The 18197-nt window shown below is 38.1% G+C and overlaps 1 protein-coding gene across 1 annotated transcript in view; it reads left to right on the top strand.

Moving 5' to 3' along the window:
• LOC137561510 (homeobox protein EMX1-like) overlaps positions 1 to 17385 on the top strand; it is a 61442-nt gene extending 44057 nt beyond the window's left edge. The window contains exons 2-3 of the mRNA XM_068272815.1: positions 13088 to 13272; positions 16878 to 17385. Of these exons, the coding sequence (XP_068128916.1) occupies positions 13088 to 13272; positions 16878 to 17045 (353 nt within the window). The 3' untranslated portion in view covers positions 17046 to 17385. The remainder of the gene's footprint in view (positions 1 to 13087; positions 13273 to 16877) is intronic.
• Positions 17386 to 18197: the final 812 nt, after the last annotated feature.

Below are 18197 nucleotides of genomic sequence, written 5' to 3'. Positions count from 1 at the left end.
ATTGCAAAGCGATTGAAAAAGCGCATTGTATAGCAATTTCCCCAGCGCTTTTAAGAATAAATACATTGTATTTATTTTTTGCCAGATCAAAGAGTTCATTTGCGGACTTACGTCAGGAAGTGAAAAAACAAATCGCTCTGCAAACGCGCTTTGAAAAGCGCTTTATACAAAAGTACTCTAGAGTACAAAAGTAATGTTTTACTTTGCACTATTGTATGTCATCATTAGTTTTTAGACTGGTACACACTTCATCAATGGCAAAATTAAATACTCCGCTTTTATTGTTTTTAATTATATATTATTTCTGATTGTGAAGATGTTTTATTTGTCTTGTCCTACCTTAAACCCTAGTCCAGTACAGTATTATATTACTTTTACAAAATTAATAAATATTTTATACTTAAAGAATCAGTTAAATGAATGTGTATGCTCATCTCCACCCCTGTGCATAAGCAGTGTTTGTTTTGCTTCAATTGTACTTCGTAATGCACTTAACAAAATAAAAAAATAGTTTCCAGTCAAGCATGCTTATTTAAGATTCTATGTTAACATCAGTGATGATTAAAAAAATGGCTAAAACACTAATTAGAATTTAGGCAGAGCAACTTGCAACTTCTAGCAGCTAATCCAGTTATGCAGCAGCTGTGTTAACTTTTTTTTAAGATTTGACAGCTCCAGCTTCCTCTTGTCCTTGCTCTTCACTACTAACTGTTAATTTAGCTTATTTATTCTATATAAGAAGTTAAACCATGTAATAATAGTATTTTCTAATAATATACAATTTAAAAAATATATATCTTGGCTATTTAAAAAAGAAAGCGCTTCACAAAATAGTAAGAAAAATTGTATGAAATTCTGATTATATTTATTAATTTGTATCAAGGAGGTGTAAGAAGATTATTTTTCTTTTACAATGATAGTATTGATTTTTATTGGCAGATAATGGGCTGTAGTCCTTCCCAGAGTCACCTTAGACCATAGTGAAGTTTTGCTCAGTGTTTAGAGTATTTGCAGTATTGTGATTTCAGTTACATGCTCAACTTTAATCCACATTTTTTAAATAAATCATGTACAGGCCGTTTTTACCAAATTACTTATGATCGCTATCTCTAAAAGATGTGTCAGTGCCTTCGTAAATCATGTTCTTTAATGCAGGCTAGAAGGGCCAGAGAAGTTTCACAAAAGTGTATGCTTGTTCCAAGTAGTTTTAGAAAGGATCTTAGCTGAGAATCAGTATTACGTACAGTTCTTAGATAGAATTTCCTTATTACTGGGTGTAATCTATGCATTATTTTCATGACACGTGTGCTTCAATGTGTTTGGTCACCATACAGTGAAACACAGGCTTGTCAAGTTAACATATACCTATAACTAAATTAGCATCTAGTTTAGGGACAATATCTGAGGTAGCATGTTAAACTGGTTCTTAAAAATGACATGCATATAATGATTTGTACATTGTAAAGTACACATAATGGAGAAATTCTTGTAATTATTATGATACAACAAGACAGTAACAAACCTAATGTTTAATAGTTGATGTTAAGGAAGAGCACAATTTTACTAGTTTGCTGCATCCTACGTAAGCACCTTGGTCCTTGGACTGTAATAATTGTGTATTTATATGGCTCCATCTTCTGTGGCGCCGACTTTTTCATTGGCCATGTAAGTATATGAGTGTAAAAGTAGGATTTACTAACACAATGATAGGTTAATAAATATCTATAAACAAAACCAAGCTTGAAAAATAGGCTTGGCAAGATTTTTATTTTAATTTGAAGGTGTGGATATGCAACTGCATATTTAAATCCCAAATTATTAACCAGTTGGCAGATCTTTATATGATCCAATTTGACACAAGTGACATTTGATGCTTCTTTTTTAAACTCTATTTACTACAAAAAATATTGATTTATAACCTCATATTAATTTTACAGCTATGACTGTGACTTTCTAAAGTGATTACATTGTTAAAAAGACTTATAATGTATTTTTCAAACTGATTACTATCTTGCACAACTGTTCTTTATTTTTTATATGTTTTTAATAATTTTAAAATTATAATAAATATTTTATTTAACAATTTTATGATGTATAGAAACATTTTATTTTAAATTAATAGTAAACAAATGTGCAATTTCTTTTGAAAAAGTATTCATTTTACATAAAATATTCAGAAAATGATTGGTAACTTCTTCTTGTAAAGTGTGAAAACGAAAAACTCCCACACATGTATCATATGCCTTGTCTCAGCAAATAAATGTCAAAATGCAACTTTGCACTTAATTATTACACACAAAGGCATACATATTCATATAGGATCCTAAATTAGCTTAGAAGCCTTTACTAGTAGGTTCTTTTCTTAGCTGATATAGGCTTCAAATTAAATTGTAGCAGAATGCTTCATGAGAATGCATGTACTCAGATGTGGAAAAATGCCCATGCATACAATTATTTGTGTAGTAAAACTTCTGATGTCTGTGTCATCTTCAATCAGTCATTTTTTCTTTCATTTCAAATGCTTTATTTGGCTATTGACTAACCAAAAAATATAATAATTTCAAAGTGCCTATTTTTGTAAACAAATTTCAGTTAGCTCACATTTATCACGGCAAGTTGAAGATTAGGATTTTATAAATGAGAAGAATGAACCATGCACAGAAATAAATGATAAAAAAAAAACAACAGAAAGCATGTCTTTTTTTTTATAGCAATGAAGTGTAAATGTGCCTGTGCATTGCTGTGTGCACAACTGCGAGCAAAGTGAAGACATACAGTGCAGTCAAACACCTGTGTGAAGTTATGCATCACTCTTGAACTCTCTCTAGGGTTTTATAAATTCAGTTCATAAATGTTACAGAACCATACAGCAGGGCTGACGGTAAGGATGTCTTATTATTGCAGTGTATGTCCAAGGTAAAATACAGTAAGCAATCAAGATGAAAAGTCTGTTTCAGCACTTACAATGATTTTGGGTTGGTACAATTATGAGGTCAGTTTACTCCTTGTAGCTGGGAGGTAAGCTTTGAAGACCAATCGCAGCACACCTGGGAGCTATTTAAATACTTTGCTGGCTAGTTCTAAATTGATTGTCATTTTGCCAAGTGAACAGTTACTTGGTTTGACAAATGATGAGTGAGTTAACTGTTATACTTGCACAGACGAAAGGACACCTTATTGAGTAATTTCTTACATTTAAATAGTTTTGAGCAATAGATCCTTACCTATATCTGTCTGTAATAGTATTTTGGTATTTCAGGTTTTATGACAAAAGGGGGCTGATTTCCCATAGGGGTCTGTGTTCATTGCAAGCAAAAATTGTTTTCTGAAGGTTATTTCTTCAAAAAATTGTTTTGATGAGCTACATGAACTAATTAATTTCATACACTGGAAAAACAACACAAAATAATAAGTTTCTCAATAAAAAATACATGTCAATACATGTAGGCAGCAGTGGAATACAATCCAAATTAAAGCAGAATAACAATGTATATAATAAATAATAATAACATTATGGTGAGAGTTTTTTTAAATTTTGAGGTAAAATTATATTTATTTTGACAGTTTGTACATGTTAATACTAAAGCTTTTTTTTCACAGATACAATACTTTTTTTTTTTAAATGTATACATATGTGAATGTCATTTTCTCAAATAATAGAAAGAAAAGAACCAGTACTGAGCAACTTATATCGCGTCATCAACATACGGTAATATTCATTTGTGAATGAGGATGTATTTTTCTCTTCCATGATCAAGTTGTGGGCAAATGGAATAGAAAACTAATCATTAGAGGTCTATTCCTCAGCAGTGCAGAGCTTACATACATGTAACTTGCATCTTTTGTGGGGATTTGGGAATTTAAAGTTCCAGCAATACAGAGTATACATACAGTTTTCATGATACTGCAAAGTAAGTTAATATATGTACAACATAGAAATTTAGCACACCCAATAAGGGGTACAAAGCAGAAATGAAAAGGCACTTGAGTACTGTGATACAGTCGGCGAGAGTGTCCATAAACGCTTATGGTCTATACCAGTGATCTGCAAACTTGGCTCTCCATCTGTTAAGGAACTACAAGTCCCACAATGCATTGCAGGAGTCTGACAGCCACAGTCATGGTTCATAAAGGCAAATGCATTGTGGGACTTGTAGTTCATTAACAGCAGGAGAGCCAAGTTTGCAGATCACTGGTCTATACTAAGTAGACCATGCATATAAGGTGAGCCAGGCAAGTAACACAGTAGAGAAATCCTGCACTTTAAATGACTTAATCCATCCCAAATACAGTGCTCATCTCAAAACTATTGTTCCTCTTTTGTAGTTCCTATATAAATATAAAATATACTTCTGTGCAGATAGCTGAATAACGTTTATGTAAAGTGATTGTTCCTAAAACGTCACCTAGATTATCAGTAACAAAAATTCTGCATGATAGTAATAGAGCATGTATACCAAGCTTAACTCATGTGAAAGCAAATAAATAAGAGTCAGATTGTGTATTATTAAATACACGTCTTTAAAGCCAGATAACACAGAGATTTGGTTAGGTATGAAACACATTCTTTCCTTTTAACCCACGGATCACTGTGACATCAGTCAGTGATGAGTTGTAGCATGAGTGGTTGAAAAATAATTCCAATTTGCTAAAAATTTTCGTAGCATATATAATCACTTTACGAATTCCTTTACAAGTAAATGCCACAAAATATTATATTTTATCGTTAGAAGAATCACCTGTATCCAGCTCATGGGTGTCACCTGATATAAATGTTGTGCCCCCCAAACCTTGGGGCCGGTTCAACTGGTGTTAATGATAGTCATGAGGTTCGTGCTATTTACACGTCGGTATCGGTTTCCCATTGTTTGTGCAAATGCCGCATTGGATCTCAGTCGTCTCCTTTAGTCAGGATCAGGTATGCTTGGTGCTTCCATGTTCCCACACGGAGGTCAAAATCCAATACCGCGATCATTGTCTTTGTGGGTAATGGTTGTGTAAATGAAGAAATATACAGGAGGTTTACAAGAGACCTGGAAGAATCATCATTAGTAAGCCATTGCACATTGATGTGAGAAATATTTGGATGTTTTTTTTCTCACTGCTCAGTAATTTAGCTTCTAGTATTTAAAGATACTCTGGAAACACTACAGGCATACAAAGGTTTGGAGATAGAAGGGGGTGTATTGCTGGCTACAGCTGAGGTATCAGCTTGTTTCTACAAATATCCTGTATGGGGAGGGGACTGCCAGTTGTTCATTTTCTTCTTGAACTTTGTGATTTTGCTACCCAAAAGAGATTTTTTTGTTAGATTTTTAAACTTAAATCAGTACTATTGCAAAAATAGTGCAATTTCACCACTTCACCTCAAAGGGGTATTTACCCTAACGGACAAGAGTGATTTTCACAGTTCAGTGCTCATCCCTTTCTTTTGCCAATAGCTTAATCACTAATAATCACAATGAAATGATCTATATCTTGTTTTTTTCACCACCAATTAGGCTTTTTGGGGTTGATATTTGTTTTCAGTAATTACTTTATTTTCTATGCATTTTAAAGGGAAAAACGAGGGAAAAAAATGAAAAAATCCTCTATTTCTCCAATTTCATCCCCTATAGTTTTAATATAAACACTGCTACTGTACATAAAACCCACACATTTTATCTGCCTATTTGTCCTAGTTATTACAAGATTTGAATTATGTCTCTAGTACAAAGTATGGTGACAATATATTATTTGGAAATAAAGGTGTATTTTTTCTATGTTGTGTTTTTTGTTTTACTGATGCACGGGAGCATGCACGTGCGTAAGCGTGCACGCCCGTATGTGCACCTGCACGGCAGCAGCAGTGCTGCTTAACTTATAAATACATCCTGGAGCCGTTAAGAGGTTCCAGCTGTATGTTTTAATACGCCTGCTTGTCTTTTAGAGGTTAAAATACATGTGTATACATACTTAAAAGAAGTACACTTCTACCAGAGTAAAATGAGATTTACATTACTTTACTCCAATGTTGCTTTCGCTTACAGTAAGCAGTAACAATCTGTCAGGTTTTCAATTAGTCCATCTCTTCATGGGGTATTCTCAGCTCCTCCATCTTTCCCAGCAAGACACACAGCTGCAACAGTTTGAAATGCACTTAGCACTGTCGTTCAGTACCAGCTGCCATTATAAATGTGGCGGGCAAACAAGGACACAGGGGGGGCCAACTAGGGCATGGAGGAGGACACAAGCGGGACATAGTACACTAGGGGGACACAGGAGCACACATGAGGGACACATGGGGGACACAGGAGGAATCATGGAGGACACATGGGGATACAAGAGGTACAAAGGGGACACTATAATTGGGAGGAGAACATCACCCCAGATGCCCCTGGACCATGGATGCACGAGGTTTAGTTTGTATTTGTTTAACCTGGTTTTTGTCTTGTAAACATAGGGTCATATTATAGTCCAGAGAAATGTGGTAGGTGTTGCATACATTACAGATGTTATTCCGAAAAATATGGTAGGTGTTGCATACATGACAGATTTTAAGCAAATTACATAGCAGGTTATGTAATTTGTGTAAATCCTGGTAAACATGTGCTACCTATACATATTAAGTTTAATGGGGTTTAGTGAACATACCTCATACCTATACAGCAGCCACATATGTTCATTACATACACAGCTGACATCTTCTGCAGCACTTTACAGAGTACACTGTCATGTGTGGTATTGCAGGGCCCTATAGGGAGCCAAATGCAGGGCTGCATGGAAGCAGGATGCCAGGACCAGGTGGTGGTCCTGCCGTCCTGCTTCCATGCAGCCCTGCATTTCTTTTTCTATGGGGTGGTCTTACCTGGCTTGATATGTGTCCAGATGAGGATTACTTCTTTATTTACCCAGTGCAGATTTTCATTGTGTGTATAAAGGCCTGAAGAAGGGTCTTTGACTCGAAACAAATCGATGTTGTTGCCTTTTCTATTATAAATCATTTTCTACTATAAATTATAGATATGCACTATACCACGTGATGTGTTTTATCTGTGGATATTTCCATGGATTCGTCTATGGATATTCCTATAGAGTAAAGAGTCGGTTTATATTTTTCTGCACTTATCTGAGACAGTAAAAGAAAAAGTTAATCGGTATTTTTTTGGTTTCCTGTTTTTTCTTGATATCTATCCCTGGTTATGCAATACTGATTATAGTGGTGTATGTGGTCCACCAACAGGGATTTTCCCTGAATTCTAGATCTCCTAAATACAGTATTACTACACTGGCATGTCACAAGGAGAAGTTCACAATCTGATCTGTACCAAAGTCATAGTCTAATGTGCCTAACAGCCTAAGACCAATTTTTGGAGAAAACCAGTTAGCTTGGCATGTGTGTGTGTAAACCTGGTGACAGAAGTAACATGCAGGCAGCCACCACAGGCCATTGAAATCAGGAATGTATTACTGTCTGGAGGCTTGTGTGTTGTCATAAGATCATGTGAATCAAGGCAGCTTTACCTTTCTGGATTAGCAAACATTCACCATACGCACAAAGCTGGCTTATGAAAGTCTTACACAGTAAAAGTTACCTGGCTAATTAGTCTTTGAAAACACATATAAAATAATTTAATATTAATGTATTGTATTATGTATTTATCTTTATAATATTCAGTACAAAAAATATTTTCAATCTGGCAAATATTTAATATTACCCATGGACATTTTACTTTTACCATAAGCTGCCAGCAGGTGGTGTGCACACAATTTTGATTGAATTTTGTTAACTCACATGATTGCTTGCGCAGAGATAATATTACCTAGTACTGAAAGACCGAAAGTTATTCAAGGTAGCAAAGTTGACAAACTATTCACACTTTGTTGCAAAAGAGGATACCTAAAGTAGATTGTTTTTGTTGTTTTGAACAGAGAATGTGAACATATGAAATATACATGTGCATTATTTCATAGTAACCAATATAGAAAAAATGTTCATGTTATAAATACAATTACAATTAAGAAGCTAAATAAAGATAGTTATACTTTATTACTATGCAGTTATGTAGATCTGACATATTCTGAAGTGCTTAACAGAATACATAGTCACGTCACTAACTATCCCTCAGATATTCACCATCTAATCTGTACCACTGTCTAGTCATAGTCTAATAAGTGTTACAATTACTGAAAATGTAAGCCCACTTAACATAGGCTACACAGAGCTGTAGCAATAGGATATACAGAGACAACCACCACCAGCTTTACTGAGCTCTGGGATCTGTTTATTACATTTTATTGGAAATTATTTACAACTTTGTAACATGGCTATCCGTACTTGTCTACCTTGTCTCACCTGTCTTTATCTTTTGATGGGGACCTAACATTTGAGTTGTCTACTCTAAGGGATAATTGGGTTTATTCTGCTCAGTTAGGCTGTGGTAAATGTTATATAACTATATATATAAAACACCATTAGTTACCGCAGCCCACTGGATGCCTGATTCACTAGTGAGCTGATGCTCAGCATCGCTAGTTATCTGGTTACTAATATACCTGTGATTTTAGGAACTGGGGACATGCCTTGCAAGATGGCCGGGCAATCCTCCTCTTCTCACAAAGCATTGTGACCATTGCTAGTGGGCACATGAGCTGTTTGGATGCCCCTGGCCCAGCAGCATAGCTGGTAAAAAACAGTGACTGCTATAGCCCACTAGAGCGCTTTTAGCCGCACTTTTGAAATGGAGATTCTAAAATGCGATAGGACAACCGAAGTTAATGGAGCGGAGTCCACAGAGCGATTGTGATTTGCTGAAATCACAAATGCAGAACCTGAAGCTTGTTTGAAGCCATTCAATTGAGGAAAGTGATGGTCCTAAATCGCTTTATTCTAGATCGCTCTGGAATTGCAGCATTTTGAGAGTGATTTTGAAAAAGCAAGTGGGCGTCCAGCCTTAAGGTTTATTTTGCTGTTTAATCACACTGATAGCAGAGAGCACCGGATAAGCACCTGCACCCTTTACTGATGGGTATAGGGTTCTTCTACTAGACCATTTGCCCATTTACCTTAAAGTGGACCTGAACTCTTGAACAGGACAGAAGAAATGCATAGAGCAATCTGTGTCTAATCACAAGTTGTAATTTGATCTCTTAGCTGTCAGCTGGCTGCCTTAGCAAAGCAGTTAATTTGTAAACACAGGGTGTTAACCCTATGTCTTTCCTCATGAAAGCAGGAATTAGACACTCTGCATATATATTGCAGAATTTATATTAGCTGAAAGTGTAACTTAAAGTGTTTTTAATGGAATAAAAATGTTAATGTAAAAGTGGGTATCCGGAATAATTTACCTCATTCTACAATGTATCACTATGGTGCCTTTAAGAGATACTGCCTCCAGCATTTGTTCTCTTTGAGTTTCTCCACGCAATTGATTTATTGTGAACAGAAAAAAATAAACAAATTCAAACTGATCAAATGTTTATTTTGCATAGCGATAGTACATCATGACTGTGTATTATCAATGAATGCCTGCTTCAAGCAGGTTTTAAAGTTAGGCCTTAAGTCACAGAAGAGAAACATTTTAATTTATGTGCATAATTATAGCTGCTTAATGTTAGCGTCTCATGAGATAAAGTTAAAGTGAACCCAATTTGGGAGTGATATGGAGGCTGCCATATTTATTTTTCTGTCAATACCAGTTCCCTTGCAGTCCTGGTTATCTTCTGGCTGCGGTAGTGTCTGAGTCACAACCCTAAAACAAGTATATGGCTAATCCAGTCAGACGTGAGTCAGAGCAACTGATCTGCATGCTTGTTCAGGGTATATAGCGAAAAGTATTAGAGACACAGGATGAGCAGGACTGCCAGGCAATTTGTGACTAAGAAAGTATAGTGCTGGACCTGCAAAAAGCATGTAGTGAGTCACCTCACAGTATCAGATTTGCATACTTCTCTTAGGTCACCATTCAGAAAACATTAAGCCTCGTACAGCATAATGACAGCCTCTGCTGAGAATCTAGCACATGTACAGTGAGATCTGAAGCCACCTGACTTCTCAGCCAGCCTGGTGGATCAATTATCGAGCACCAGCTGAGAGCATTGTTCGCCCCAGACAGTGTGCCCACCACATGACATTACTCCCACTCCACTCTGTCAGCCCTCCTCCACCCTGACCAGCAACAGAACCTGTTGCTAGGCTGCAGGCTAGCGACACGTCTGTACAGTCATTAGAAGATCCAAAAGGCCCGCACACTCACTTGTAGACCAAGTCAGCTTTTATTCAATGAACGTGACACAACTCCATTCTGTAGACCAACGATTGGAATGGAGTTGTGTCACGTTCATTGTATAAAAGCAGACTTGGTCTACAAGTAAGTGTGCGGACCTTCTGGATTTTCTACTGACTGTATTTATGGTCCTGCACCTCCACAGTGGTGTGCGATTTTTCCTCTGACATCTGTACAGTGTTGGCCCTGCAATATCGACTCTCTATCTCTGCCAAAACAAATGATCAGTTCAATAACTAGGATAACAGCACTCTCCAGAGAGAATCATCAATGGCTCCTTTCATCAAAGGTTTCCAGGCATTCACATTTATGATATAAATACTATTTTTGCTTCTGTTTGTTTTTTTTTTTTTTTAAGATTTTCTATTTCAATTTAATATTATACAAATTTCCATAAATTAACCTATTTTGGTTCCTGGACATAGAAACTACGTCCAGGAACCATGCGCGCTACCGCGCCCGATCGCGCGTGTACACGCGCACTCCCGGCCCGCGGTTCGTTAGCCAGGCAATCAGTGTATCGGGCTATGGTGCCCGATCACTGATTCCTCTCCCCCGCTGAAAAAGCGACAGCTTCTCTCAGAAGCTTCGCTTTTTCTGGCTGTACCGTACCCCATGCGTCGCTCTAAGCGTGTGTTACTCTTAGAGTGACGCCATCTTGTGGCCAAAAAGTAAAACTACAACTAAAAGTAAAAAAAATAAAATTCAAACACACATTTACATTATAAATCACTTGTTTACATCCCACCCTCCCAAAACTACCCAAATAAAATGTTTAATATAAAAAAAAAAACATTACAATAAAAATTTTTTTTTAAATATTTACATAAGGGTCTAAACTTTTTAGATATCAATGTAAAGATGAAATACTTCTATATATTTTTTTATTTTAAACTTGTAAATAGTGATAGATGCAAAACGGAAAAAATGCACCTTTATTTCCAAATAAAATATTGTCGCCATACATTGTGATAGGGACATAATTTTAACGGTGTAATAACCGAGACATATAAGCAAATACAATACGTGAGTTTTAATTATGGAGGCATGTATTATTTTAAAACTATAATGGCTGAAAACTGAGAAATAATGAATTTTTTCCGTTTTTTTCGTATTCTTCCTGTTAAAATACATTTACAGTAAAGTGGCTCTTAGCAAAATGTACCCCCCAAAGAAAGCCTAATTGGTGGCGGAAAAAACAAGATATAGATCAGTTCATTGTGATAAGTAGTGATAACGTTATAGGCTAATGAATGGGAGGTGAACATTTCTCACGTGAAAACGACGGAACGCGAATGGGTTAATAACGTACATACAAAAAGGTTGTACATGGATTCCCATAATTTGGTTAGAGTTATTATAAACAGAGGTCTGTTGCCCAGGCATTCACGTTTATGATATAAATACTATTATTGCTTCTGTTTTTTTTAAGGATTTTTTTTAATTTTAAATTAATATTATACAAATTTCCAAAATGTAATACCATACATACAAAAAAGGTGTACATGGGCTCACATAATACGTTTTATACATAAATACATAAAATGAATTAATATTACATATAGGATTCACCAGGTTTCTGTAATTCAGTATCTAAAATTATCCCCTATGCTTCTACTACTATGCAATTGCCTAGAAAAATTCAACTAACGTGATAGGTTCGTCCATTTTTTCTGCTGCAACTTGCAAAATTTAAGGCATGCCAGATTGTGTTAAATATTTCACTATTCTCTCTCTCCCCCCCATCCCCCATATAAATCTTCATAGTAAATCCTGACAACAAATACAATAAGGGTATAAGAGGCGCCCTGGTGTAATACAAGCATCTAAAAGCAGTATAAAAACGGAAAATAAATTTGAGGTAGCTTACCTCAGTGACGAAAAAATCTTTGTATTTTACAAAGGTTTTTATTAGTAGCACAGGCAACGCGTTTCGCTCCCTTTGCTGAATCTGTCATTTAGTTTGGCACTGTTATTGGCCTGAGGTAGCGGGCTTTGACCCGCGAAACGCGTTGCCTGTGCTACTAATAAAAACCTTTGTAAAATACAACGATTTTTTCGTCACTGAGGTAAGCTACCTCAAATTTATTTTCCGTTTTTAAACTGCTTTTAGATGCTTTTATTACACCAAGGCGCCTCTTATACCCTTATTGTGCAATCATACCCCCTTACCTTACCCGTCTGGGGGGTGGGTACAGACCACACGTGGCTTCGACCACGGCGGATATCTGTCCCCTTTCTTTTACCAAGGAGAGCGACCGCATCCAGGTCCCTAGGGACCACCCTGAGTGGTTTGTTGTCTCCACCTGCTTCCTGTGGTCGGTTGCCCCCCTGCAACCCACCTTTGTGAGTAGTGTCTTACTTTTATTACGTTCCATTGTTTTTGACATACTACACCATTGGGCTCCCTCAGTTTTGTCTCCTGTATCTTTTCACTAGAGGGTGTTTTTGACACCCACTTCCCACTACTGACAACAAATGCGATTGACCGGCTCCTTTGGCGCTTGCCAGTTTGAGGGCTAATTATGTATAAAATATAATTTGACATTTGCTCTGATTTTGCTTCCCTTATTCCCATACTCCTAAAAAGATATGTGACATCTCTGTACACTATGTTTTACTTTAGCAAATAGGAGTGTTTTGAGTTTTTCCCTCTCAATTGTCAACTCCTCCAAAACTTCTCCCGAGAGAGCTTTTATGTTGTACCTCTAACATGTTTATCTTTGCCAAATGATCCAACAACTGTTGTTCTCTATCTCTCTTTGCTTTACTTCCTTCTCATATCAGTATCCCCCTAATTACTATTGCTTCTGTTTTTAAAGGTGAAGAAAATACTCCAGAGAACTATTTGCTTCAGGGACCCTTTTCAAGAAAACCCAAAAGGATAAGAACTGCTTTCTCTCCCTCACAACTACTACGCCTTGAAGGAGCTTTTGAGAAGAACCATTATGTAGTGGGAACAGAAAGAAAACAGCTTGCAAACAGTCTATGCCTCACAGAAACCCAGGTACAGCACACACTGTGGCAATGCTACATTCTTTCTGCATCAAGCCTGCAGGAATAAAGGGAGGTTCTGTGAATCATATCAGCATGGGTTATTTACATAGAGAATGTGACACAGATATAAAGAGCTTAAAGCTAACATTAAAATTCAGGCCAGTGCTAATATCTGGTGACTACATGATGTACGTGAGAGTGTGGGTTGTGTTATGCTAAAGAGCTCTTCAAGTCATGACAATGCTGTTACCCCAGGCTATAATTATTGTATTAATTAACTAATCTATTAAAGAAACTGGTAGCAAAAAGAATATGGATATACAAATTAAAAAAGCCTGCTTGCCTGGTTGTCATGTTTGTCATCTGCCTCTAAAGGCCATACACGATACAACCACATAGTTCAGTTTCAACACTTATCCAATAAAATGGTAGTATAAACAGAAACAATGAATAAAATTTTGCTTTCCATTGACAAAACTTTATAGATTTTATGGAATATTTGCAATATCAATACCCTAAATCATTAGAAATCATTATAATACACACAACATTTGTTGGATTTATACAGCTGGACATCGAAATGCGGTTGACTATAAATTGTTTATTTGACCTATTTGTGTTTTTTTTTTCTTTTTTTTTTTGGGGGGGGGGGGGGTGCATTTTTTAAATTCTGTTTGTCTTTGTTAATTCATTATGAATATAAAACAACTGTTTTAATTGTATTTTTGCATTTACTGAATTAAAGTGAACCTAAACTGATGGCTTCCTCCAGCCTCCCATAGTCCATGAGGTCCCTCAGGCTAGGTTCACAGTGGGATGTTGCGTTGTAAAGTTGCAACGCAACATTACAATGCAATGCAACAAAATAGTGGTAGCGCAGATTAATGCTGCCTTACCGCTGCATTAAGTTAGGTTCAGTAAAATATACAGTCAATGAAAAGTATGTTTTCCTGTAGCTGGTAACGTGTGCATTTAGAAGTAATGCACAGGAGCAGTGCGTTACCATAATGCAACACGTTACCATGCAAAGCTAACGTCACACTGTGAACGTCGCATAGACTTTTTATGGCAGTGAGGTAAGCCTTTATAAACTTATAACGCAGCTCCGCAACGTCCCACTGTGAACCTTCCCTCAGCGTCCTCTGGGTCCCCTCCGTTCTACCGCTGGTGGCTTAATTACCTGCGCAACCCAGGTGATGCTTGTGCGCAACTGTGCATGCGTGGTCCATCTGCGCACCCGTCTTGACTGCACTCCTGTGGCCAGGAGCATTTTGCATATATGCGTGGTTTTTGAAAGTATGAACCATGCATATACAGAATAATCTCGGCGACTGGATCCCAGCCGCGTTGTGCAGGTATTGTAGCTGTCTGTGGGAAAACGGAAGGGAACCAGAGGACACTGAGGGACCTCACAGATTAGGGGGGTTGCGGGTAAGTTCAGGTAAGTTGCAGGTAAGTTCAGAAATACATTTTAACATCAGTTCAGTTTCACTTTAATTATTGGAATGTGTTTTGCAGTAAAACTACTCCTTTCAGCTTACAACACAAGCTCAGCCAGCCTTCTCACATGCACAGCTGATCACATTTCTGACAACTAATAAGAGAACTCCATTCATGGAGCTGCGCTGAATGGCTGCTGCAGACTTTCTTTGATTTGGGCTAAATAAACCAGTAGCAAAATAAGCCAATAGCCAAAAAGATGTGATAGGATGTCAACTATTTACCTTTAACGCTAAAGGAACTCAGTAATGAGAAGGATATGACGTATATTGACGTCTTTATTTTATTTGTTTTAAATGTTATGTCACCATAATGCTAATTTTTTGGCTTTAGTAGTGTCTGAGTCACCCACTGGAACAAGTATGCAGGCAGGGGAATTAGACTGGAGTCAGTTCAGATTACCATATTTCCCGCTGTATAAAACGCTCTTTTCTCCCCAAAAAATGGGGAGAAAAAGTCCCTGTGTCTTATTCAGCGAATGCAGGTAATCCTGACTTACAAATGCATGCTGATACGAGCTGCCAACCCACCATCACATTGAGGATTCCCTGCATTAGCTCCCCTTTGTGTCACTGCTCCCCCCCTCTGGTGTAATTAGCAGTGTAGCGGCAGACCCCTGTGTGGTCCTCTCCCCCCTTGTGTCTCTGCTTCCCCCCCTCCTCCGTGTCTTACCTAATCCACGTGGATCGCAGACCTCTCTTTTCTCTCGCAGCTCCCGCTAGTGGTGGCTTCTGCTGGTGCGATCACTAGGGGGAGCTGCGAAAGAGAAGAGAGGTCTGCAATCCTCACGGAAGGTGCTGGATTAGGTAAGACACTGCCACTAACCTGCTAATTACAACGGGGTGGAGCAGAGACACAGGGGGAAGAGCTGACCACACAGGGGTCTGCTGCTACACTGCTAATTACACCGGGGGGTGAGTAGAAACACATGAGGAGAACGGACCACACAGGGGGAGCTGGGGACACACACGGGGGCACACTGGGGACAGAAGGGGACATATTGGGGACAGAAGAAGACACACTGGAGACAGAAGGTGACATACTGGAGACAGAAGCAGACATACTGGGGACACACTGGGGACAGAAGGGGACACGCTGGGGACAGAAGGGTACACAGGAGGACACATGGGGACAACGGAGGACACATGGGGACACAGGACGGCACCAATTGGTGGAGAACATCTACAAAACGCTCCTGGCAAATGGACGCACCAGGTTTAGTGTATTTAGTATATATTTTTTTTCCATGGTTTTTTCCTTCTAAACCTAAGTGCGCCTTATATTTCGCAGCATTTTATACAGCAGACAATGGATATTCATTCATGAATGGATACTCATTCTAGGTCATTAGATCAGCATGTTTTATATCTTAACATTTTGGTTATTGTTTATGCAGTACAGAATTAATAAAGCTGCATAACTTAAAAAAGTTGTTAAAAAGGGACTTCACTCAAGTGCCAAACTCAACGTACTATTGGTCTAAGCCATTGCCCAGAGTAAGCCACCACTGCACTAAGCCACTGCCCACACTAATCCACTGACCACAGTTGTGCTGCCCACACTAAGCCACTGCCCATAGGTGTTTCCACGTTTGTGCATATTTACAGCTTTCTGTTAATATATAGGATTATTTAAGCCATTTGTAACTCAGATGTGGTACTTCCATGCGGGAGTAACAGTAATATTGCCGTGCACATGGTAATATTACCGCTACTTCATGAATCCACCCCTTTTTATTAAAACATCAATTTGAATGACCCTCCGGTGGGAAGGAATTTCCACCAATTAAAACCCACCTACTATATCATCTCTGGAGTTGCCTCTGTTTCTTTTGAATGTGTCAACTGTCATTTTAGTGTATCAGACTAATTCCTGGGGAACTAGTCAGATGGTTGACTGGTGAAGTGACACACATTAAGGAATATTATAACGTTTGCAGGCTATTGGCTCTGAAGGCCAAACCTATATGTACGTACTGTATCTTGCAAACACATAAAGAGGTATATATTTGGAATACTATTGTCATTTAATCGCTATTTCTACAAAACTTCATTGAGCTGTTGTATAAAGATGAACCATGTGGTTTATCATTGAAAATGTTATTCGCTTTTCTAGGTAAAAGTATGGTTTCAGAACAGAAGAACGAAACACAAACGTCAAAAGCTGGAAGAGGAGTGCCCAGATTCACAGCAAAAACGAAAAAGCAGTCAGCATGTCAGCAGATGGAGAATGGCGACCAGTCAAAACAGCCCCAAGGACATAGATGTCACATCCGATGACTGATAGTGACTGACGTATAAAATGCACATTCTGTACATGAACAATATCACAACGTGTGATCGGATGGCAGCTGCAGGAAATAAAGTTGATAAACACTGTACTTGTAGCACCAACACAAGCTATGCACTGGGACACCACTATTACTGATTAAGATCAGTTTTCTGGACATAAGTTTTCTAATGCTCTTGGCACAGTCACAGTCACAACATCTACACTTGACTGATATGAACTGAATCAGATAGGCCATGAACTGTCTTCTGATGATACTGCAAAATTTGTACCTCAGGAATCCCCACTGTGTACTAGATGGAGTTAATGTAAATATATATTTAAACATGGAAGTATGGCAAGATAAGGGGACATATGCATAATAAAAGTGTACAAAGATCTTAGTGTTATTTACTTGCTTTGTTCTCAGGCACTTGGATTTTAATTGAGTTTTTGGAATGTGAGCCTGTTTTATTATTGTAATCCCACACAAGAGGTCATCATGGGGGGTGACGGTGGGCGGGGGCATTAGTGATTGGACAGTACAAAATTGGGATTATTAAAAATCTGTTAAACTGATTATTAAAAAAGCTTTAAAGAAAGGTGTAACCCTGACCATGGTCATATCAGAATATAGCAATGAGTGCGGAAAGGTTAGTGAATTAGTGTTTGTACCATTCCAATCATATGCAGGGACCAGAATACTCCCAAAATATCAATATTCACAAAGTGTTAAAGGGACACTTAAGCCAGAAAAAAATGAGTTTTACTCACCTGGGGCTTCTACCAGCCCCCTGCAGCAGTCCTGTGCCCTCGCAGCCACTCACTAATCCTCTGGTTCCCCTCTGCCAGCTAGTTTCGTTTTTGCCGACAGGCCCATCAGGACTGGCCACGCGTAGCTTTTTCCACATTCCCGACTGTAATTAGCGCTATTGCGGGCCACAACGAAACTAAAAACGAAACTAGCTGGCAGCGGGGGACCAGAGGATTAGTGAGTGGCTGCGAGGGCACAGGACTGCTGCAGGGGCCTGGTAGAAGCCCCAGGTGAGGAAAACTCATTTTTTTTCTGACTTAAGGTTCACTTTAACCTTCTTGCCGGTTATCCCGAGCTCAGCTCGGGGTAACCTGCGCAGAAGGATTTCTCCGGCCCCGCTGGTCCGATTTTCA

This window comes from Hyperolius riggenbachi, chromosome 3 (assembly GCF_040937935.1).
Source record: "Hyperolius riggenbachi isolate aHypRig1 chromosome 3, aHypRig1.pri, whole genome shotgun sequence".
In the NCBI taxonomy this organism is placed as follows: Eukaryota; Metazoa; Chordata; class Amphibia; order Anura; family Hyperoliidae; genus Hyperolius; species Hyperolius riggenbachi.
Note: the sequence above shows the minus strand (reverse complement) of the source record. Positions and strands in the feature narration are given on the sequence as shown.